Here is an 8,033-nt window from a genome sequence, read left to right as displayed (position 1 = left end):
CCTCTGGTTGAAATGATCAGTGTTCATGCTTTCAAAGACCCTGGGAGCTGAGCCCCTCATCTATTTGTCCTATAATTTAGAAATCCAAGGATTCTTAGAATCAACCCCAGCAGACTGGAAGGAAGCTCCCAACCATAACTAGCAACCTGCTCCACCCTGATATCTGAAGATGGGGGGGGGCCTCAGGGTGGACTCAGCCACTTCCCTCCTCTATTTTCCTTTTCATTATGACTTTTATACATTCTACTGGACCCAGGGGCCCTCAATGCTACTAAACTTTAAGCTATCTGAATATCGTCTACTAAGTAACTAGTAATTCTTTCTCTTTGTCTCTAGGATTATATGAAATAAATTTGAATTATTATTATTATTAATTATTATTATTTTGTAGTATTCTTTTCTTTTAAACCCCTCGGTTTTTCTTCTCTCTCATTTTTGGTTAAAAAAACAAACAAACAAACAAAAAACTATTTCTCTTAAATCTCACACCTCTCTGAGGGTTCCCATAGGCCTGCTAGGCCTCAGTTCTGGACTTCCCCACCTTACTTGCCCCTGGGACCGGACAGGGGAAGGGAGGGGGGGGGACACCCCAGGATCCTCAGTCCTACTGCTTCTTCCTTTCTCCTTAATCCCTTTCTTTGTTTGGCTCTGCCAGCTCCCCCAAAGGGGAGGGGGAGAGGGAGGGGGAGCCTTGGGGGTGAAATCCAATCTACTTGCAGGGCCCCAGAGGGACCAGCTTCCTCTAGCCCCTGTCTCCACAAGCCATCCCAGGATGCTCCCCCGGAAAAGCAAACGACATTCCTCCCCAAAAAAATGTGGGGGAAAAAAGGAACGTAAACCAGAACATATATTAAAAACACTTTTTTAAGATTTAACTCTGAATACAAATGTATTTTTTTTCTTCTTCTCTCCCTACATATATTCTAAACCTTCTAAAGTTTTTTTATTTTTTTAAGGATCACTTTATCATAAAATAAAATATCCTTTTCATATAATAAATTACCTAATAAAAAGTCTTTTTTTTTTTCATATTAGCCCAGGTTCTTTGCTACATTTATACGGTAATAAATGCCTTTATTAAAATAGAATATTAAATTATAAAGAACTGCTTTTTTTTTCTATTTTTGTTTTCTCTCCTCTGTGTTGGTTGCCTATCTCGCTCCCTCTCTTGCTTTCTCTCCTCTATTTTGTCTCTCACTACGTGTTTTGTGTTGGTTTCTAGGTTTGGCTCAATTAGTAAGAGTGGGATTGAATTTTCTGAGCCCCCTAGTGTAACAGTCTTCCGCCTTTGTGGGTAGAGTGGAGAGGGGGAGGGGATCGACAGACAGACATCCCATCTTCCCACCCCCCTCCCCACCCTCCCTCGGCGCCCGAGGGGTGCCCATTTGGTTTGGTTTCTATTGTACAGACATCTCAGGATGGCTCACATTGGCGGGAAGGAGGGAAGTTGTCACAGGCCAATTTTCCTGGCTGTGACCTCCTTCCGCTCCCCTCCCTGGCTGGTGGTCTGGAGGGGAAGGCTGAGGAGAGGTGAGTTAATTCACAACAGGAGGAAGGAGAGGAGGAAATCCCCTCTGTGCCCCCATCCCTGCACCCCCTCTCCATCCAGGAAGAATGGGACTCCAGAGCCTCAAGGCTCAGAGATCACTTAGAACAGTCCCACCCTACTATATACAAGAATCTCCTAGGACCCCTGGGGACTCCCATCTCCCATCCCCCATCCCCTCCTAGCCCGGCCAGCGGAACCAGGAGGGTGGGAGGCTGGTGATTGCCCCAGGTGAGCAGTAGGGAAGCAGCAAAGGGCGTGCAAGGCCTATAATAATACATGATTCTTAGAACAGGCCCGGCTGCACCCCAATCCTGCTTGGCTCTGGAGTGACCCCTCTCTGAAGACAAGGTCTCTCCTCAGAGGCTTCATGATTAATTTGTTAACAAGGGTTCAGGTCAGGTCCAGAGAGGGGCACAGGGAATGGGGCACTGCAAGGGAGGAGGAACCCTGCCTCCCTCCAGCAGCGTCTCCTACTGCCTCCCTCCTACTCCTCAAGAGCAGACACACTACCCTGGCTCTCCCCCTCCCACCACCAGAAAACCCAGCCCCCAAACTGCTCCCTAAATGTAATGCCCAAAGATGATAAAGGTGGAGGTTTGACCCTTTACATACCCCAGTATTAGTCCCCTCTTCAAATATTCACTGAGAACAGGGATACATTCTATCAAGAATTTGAGGTGTTTCTTTGGAGGAGGAGAAAAGTGGGCCTCTGGATGACAAAGAGGAATTGAGGGGACCATCAAAATGTTTTTTCCCTCTGCCTCTCCCCAGGGGGATAGTGTCCCCAAAGCTGGGCTGGATGGCGCAGGAAGGAGAGGTAAGAAGGGAAGAAAGAGGAAGAGCAAGACAGGGCTGGTTGTGACAGCCAGCAAGGGGAAGCAGAGAGAAGAGCTGGAGGACAGAGCAAAGGAAAGAGGAAAACCCAAAGGGAAGGATGATGGGGAGGAGAGAGTGGAGGGAAAGCAGAGAACGCCTCTCCAGACTCCTCTAGCCCAGCTTTGTGGGGAGGGACGAGTTCTGAGCCCTTTATTGATCGACATACTTCCTCCCCTTCCCCCTCAAAAATCTATTCAGACTTCTGAAAGGGCCCCAACCCCCTCATACTGCTGGAAGCCCAGAACAAATCCTCAAACAGAATACAAGGTGGTGGAGGGTCTAAAGGGTCGTGGTTGGAGGTCAGAGGTCAGGACCAGAGGCTTGGGGATTATTGGAGCACCTCTAGATACAGATGGTAACTCTCCTTCTCCCGTTCCCCATCCCCTCCCTAGAGATAGGGGTAGTGTGAGTTGGGCGGGCAAGGAGTCAGGATGCCTTAGCGGCCACCTCTGGCAAAACAAGTTTCTCTTAGCTGCTTCCGGATTGAAGGGTGCGTTGAGGTATCAGAGTTGTAACTCTAGTAAAATTTCCGGCCTGGCCCCCCTCCCAACCTTTCCAGGACAGGGGGACCAGAGGCTCTGAAAGTGGCCCCGCCCTCCAGCCACCATCGCCTCCCCTCCCCCCTCCCCGGCAAGCGAGTATCTAAGCACCTTGCCCCTCAAACCACTGATTTGCAAAAGGCCCCAGTGGAAAACAGCTCCAGGAAGGGCCCCTGGGGAGCGGCCCCAGGAGGCCAGGGGCCAGGAGCTTAGGAAAATATTCGGATGGCTTGCGTAGCTGTGATGTGGCAGACGGGACACTCCGGGTCCGTCCTCTCACAGATGCGTACTGCACACTCCATGCAGAACAGGTTATGTCCGCAGGGCACCAGTGCGGCAGTCACCTCACTCTCGAAGCACACCATGCAATCCCGCCCGCCGCCGGGGCTCCGCAGGCCGCCCCCCCCAAGTTTAGAGAAGCCCTGGAGCGGCTCTCCCGGCGGGCGTCTCGGGAGTCCAGCCAGCTCGGGCCCCGCGGAGGTGGCAGGAGAGCGATGCGCTCCCGGGGGCCCAGCGCGGGCCTTGGCGGAAGAGGAGGAGGAGGAAGAGGCGGAAGAGAAGAGCACCGAGGTGGGCGTGGCGTTCTCCTGGCCCGCCCAGAGCGGGGGGCTAGTCTCGGCCACTCCGTAGTACACGTCCTGCTTGCCCACGCCATAGCCAGGAAACAGGTACCCGCCATAGCCAAAGTCCCCTCCCTGCTCGCCGAGGCGCGGGGCCTCAAAGCCAGAGTCCACTCCGCACTCGCCGATGCAGCCCAGGCTGTTCTGCCGGAAGGTGGAGAGGGGCTTGCAGCCGGAAGGGTGCACCCGCCAGGCCTCGGAGTAGCGGCTATCCAGCGCGGCGTCGGGGCTCCCCGCCAGGAAGTCGTTTTCATTGTTGTACTCGAGGATCTTGCCTGTGCGGACCGCGATGTGCGTTTCGATCTCCTCGCGCGCGCGCTCCACGTTCCCCGGGGCACCGGTGATCTCGAACACCGGGTCGCGGTCCCGGCTTGGCGTGATAATGTACGTGTTGGTCTGCTGCTGGATGCGTTTGATGGTTGCCCCCTTGGGGCCCACTACCAGTCCCACCACGCGATAGGGCACCCGCACACGAATGGTCACTTGGCCGGGCAGAGCAGGCGCCACTCCAAAGGCGGCGCCCGACTTGTTGCGCGAGGCGCGGATCATGGAGAAGTGTTCGGCCGCTGAGATGATTTCCCGGCGGGCTGTGGCCACGTCCTCCCGCCGCCCAGTCACCATGAACACTGGCTCCTCGCCTCGCACGGGCGTCTTGATGTAGGTGTTGGTCTTGGCCCTCAGAGCCTTAATCTTGCAGCCTGGGATAGGGAAAGGAAGAGAGAAATCAACTCACAAGGCAAGAAGGTTTGTGCTGGAGCCAACAAGCTCCTGCTTCTACTCCGATACCCAGCCCACCAGGAACCTCTATCTACCCTTAGGAAACCCTCCCCCCCTACTCTAACCAGAACAATTCACTTACTGTATCTTAAATCTATCCAGGGTATCTATCAGCCACAGATTGCAAAATGTCACAACTTTCCCTTGAATTCCATGTAGGACCTCCAAATTCATGCACTCTTTGAAATCCTGAAATAATCACTGACCTTCCCAGACAAGCTGCTAATCTACTCACTAACTCCTCGGCAACCATTAGCTGTTTCCCCCAGTTTCTCTACTGATTTCTGGCTACTCATACTTCCAAGTCGCTCAATCACCCACCCTGCCCTGCAACTGCGATCTCCAGTCTGTCACTGACCCTGATCTTGCCTCAGAAGCCTACAGTCTACTCCTCACTTGATCTCCACGCATTAAAAGTGTCTTCCAGTCTACACTGGGACGACTGACCCGCATCTGCTCCCATGCCTTCCACCCATTAGTGTCTCAGCCGGTCCCAAATTCACAGCAAGTTTTCAGTAACTCGAGTGTGAGAGGTCAGGAAGGGTCTGAGAATCAGTTTTAGGAAGGAAAGGAGGATAATGACGTGTGAGGGATGCAGTGCCTCTGACCTCATGGACACTCCTGCCACCCTGTCCCCTGGGGCAGGAGAGCCAAGATGGGCTGCGGGCTGAGTAGGGTGGGGGAGAAGGTGTTCTCGACCCATACTCCTGCTTTGAAGGAGGAGTGGGTAAAAGCTGAGAGGCTGGAGAGAGAGGCAGGAAGAGAAATGGCCCAGACAAAGAGAGACAAAGAGGGAGAAGGGGAAAGAGAAAGTGAGGGAGGCTGGGATGGCCAGACTGCAGTCTAAAGGTGGCAGACCTTGACGGCTGACTGGACAAAGCTCTCTCCTCCTTTTCTGATTCCCAATCCCTGCCCCTATCTTTACACGGAACCTCTGAGACTCACATGTTTTCTCAAAGCACACATGCTACATGTGTGTCTTTGTACATGCACACACAGAGACAGGGACCTAGGAGCCGCTATGCAGCTTGCCTCTATCTAAACGTTATTTCTGGTGCAAGTCTAATGCACACGTTCACATACCCCTCTCCCCCATACACATGGATTCCCTGTGTTTCATCCTTTCATCCAGCCCACTCTTCCATCCCCATCATTCCCAGGACACATGCAGTACATTCCTACACACCCCTGCCCACAACTTTTGCCCCCATCCCCATTTAGACCTTCATACCCGTCTCCAGATATGCATTTACAGTTCCCTTTCTCACTCCCCAACCAATGCCAGTGGTCCTAGTTTTCTGACTCTGCCTAACCCTCCAACCATAGGCCTGAGGTGAGCTCATCTTTTTTTCCCTCTCCTTCCTCCACTCCAGATGGCTTCTTCTCCAAACCTACCAGATTGGCATGTGGGAGGAGAGAGTGGGTTGGGGGCAGCTCTCCTCACCTTCAAGAGACCTTAGGAAGGAGAATCTGCTCCTCCCTTTTTGTCTTCAGACCTCTTGGCAGTTGAGAAGTCCTACCTGTTGTCAAGCCCACATCCTTGCTGCTTTAATATCAGTAAATGATTGGGAGGCATGGGGGGTGGGGGAAGGAACAGTGAAGGCCCTTCTACAACTTCTAATTGTATGGCATCTGATAGGCACCTGGGTTCTGGCTGTAAGTTTTGGGCCCCTAAACTTACAGGAGAGCTGTTATAGGTGTCTTTGGGGACTGGAATTGGGGTGAGGAGAACAGGCCAGGTATAAAAGTAAGGAGAACAGCTAGAGGCCTAGAGATGCAGAACGGGTAGCGGATCTCGTCCTGCTCCAACCCTATAGAAGCATCTCTTGAAGGGAAGACCCACTTGGCTTCACCTTCCTAGAGGTCAAATAGAGCACCACTTACACCACAGCAGGAGAAGGGAGGTTAGACAAGAGAAAGGACTTCCATTTCCTTAAGGAGTGAGGAGGAGGCTTCTCTTCTCTGAATAGGAGAAATCCCCCTACTTTTATGAGAGACAGGCCCATCTGATGCGGAGGCAGAAGAGGAAAGAATGACTCCATGAAATTCCGGGGCCTCCCAAGACCACCCCCGCACCCAAGAAAAGATAACAGTGTCCCCACCCGATTCCAGGGCTCTGGGTCCCTAGTTTCTGACAAGAGGAAATCCAACTTTTAAAACCAGAAATCCCAAGAGATGGGGTGCCCCAGGGGGATGAGGGCTACGCCGGGGAGTGGCATCTTTCCCTCCTCCATTCTGGATCTCCCAGCAAAATCCCCCCAACCCCCCACACTTCGGATAGACGAGGTGTGATGTGGAGTAGGGGCCCCCCTGACTTGCCTCCCCTCTTCACCAGCAGGCAGCCGGCCTCCTCCTTCACTCCCAGCCGGAATGCAGCTCCTCTATTGTTCCCCACTGTGGGACAGCTCCTCCCCTGCTCCTCCCCCCCCCCACACCTCCCCAGTCCAGCCCCCTTGCAATTTCCAAATCCCCCCCCCCCCCAACTCCTCTTTGGGAAACTGGGAGAGGGAAGGGTCCCCAGGATCCCGTCTGCTCAATCTGGACCCTTACCAACATTCCCACCCCCACCCGCCCAGGGATGCTGGAGCAGAGGAGGGTGTGGTATCAGACACTCTACATTGGATTAATTCTGTACCCACCCCCCCTCCCCAACAACACACCCAGACCCATGCCCTCCAGCAAATCTCCAGGTGACGGTTCCTCACCCCTCAGCATGCCCCTTCCCACCCAGTCCTACTCTCTCACTACCAGAGACCCTTTTCCAGGCCTCTGGCCCCTTGCCGTGGCCAGCCCAGAACAAAAGCCTGAGAGGGAGGAGAAGAGGTCCACACCGGGACGTGGCACTTCACTGGAGGCACCCCTTCCAAAATCCCACAGACCATCCAACTTTAGTGTGCGGGTGACCACGGGACTCCCTCCTCCCAGCAGCCCCCCTTCCCCACCTCACCCCCAGGCTGGGACCCTCCCATGAGCCACACCCCCTTCCATTCCTACACTCAGCCCAACAAAGAGACAGATACTCAGTCTGCCTTCCCGGGCCAGGTCTCCCCCAAAGTCTGTAACTCCAGGTAGCTGGGGGTCCCAGGGGTGCCCCCTCCCCAAACCACTAGTAGATGCCGTAGTTGGGGCTCCTGAGTAACTCTTTTGCACATTCGGCCAGTTTTTCTGGCTACGAGTGGACACCCCCTCCGGACAGCCTCCCCGGATTGGAAAACCGATCCCCCTCCCTTTTCCCTCTCTCCGAGAGAGGATATTTCTTTGTCTAAGGGCAGAGCCCTAGGGAAGGAAGGATCTGGAGGACAGTTCCAACTAGGGGGTAGCAGGGAACTTTGAGGCACTTCGGAATCAGGGTAGGGGGCGGGTCCCCCTTTGTGGGGAAGGGACTGAGCCAGAGGCGGGCAAGGAGGGAGGAAGTGAACTTTCCGTGCTAGGGATGGGGTGCCCCCCAACTCCAGTCCCTCTCCGCGGTCCCGGCGCCCGCTTACCTTGCCTGCCCACGATCTCTGCCACGTGCTCGGAGGTGGGCACTGGTACACACTCGGTGGTGTTGCTGCTGCCCTTCAGGCGCAGCTCGGCCTCTTTGTAGAGAGCGCAGAGCTTGGCGTCGCTGGCCCCTTTGGGGGCGGTGGGGGGCTGGGGCGTCTGCGCCGCGGGGGCCGCCGTCGGGGCGGC

At 54.3% G+C, this 8,033-nt stretch overlaps 1 protein-coding gene across 1 annotated transcript in view; it reads right to left on the bottom strand.

Annotated features, from left to right (window-relative positions):
* Nucleotides 1-867: 867 nt before the first annotated feature.
* Nucleotides 868-8,033, bottom strand: part of MEX3A (mex-3 RNA binding family member A) — an 8,224-nt gene continuing 1,058 nt past the window's right edge. The window contains exons 2-3 of the mRNA XM_040230295.1: nt 7,847-8,033; nt 868-4,282 (exon numbers count right to left, since the gene is read on the bottom strand). The exon at nt 7,847-8,033 is cut by the window's right edge and continues 13 nt beyond it. Of these exons, the coding sequence (XP_040086229.1) occupies nt 3,174-4,282; nt 7,847-8,033 (1,296 nt within the window). The 3' untranslated portion in view covers nt 868-3,173. The remainder of the gene's footprint in view (nt 4,283-7,846) is intronic.

The sequence above is a fragment of the Oryx dammah genome, unplaced genomic scaffold, assembly GCF_014754425.2.
Source record: "Oryx dammah isolate SB20612 unplaced genomic scaffold, SCBI_Odam_1.1 HiC_scaffold_28, whole genome shotgun sequence".
NCBI lineage: Eukaryota > Metazoa > Chordata > Mammalia > Artiodactyla > Bovidae > Oryx > Oryx dammah.
This window is presented reverse-complemented; position numbering and strand designations above follow the sequence as displayed.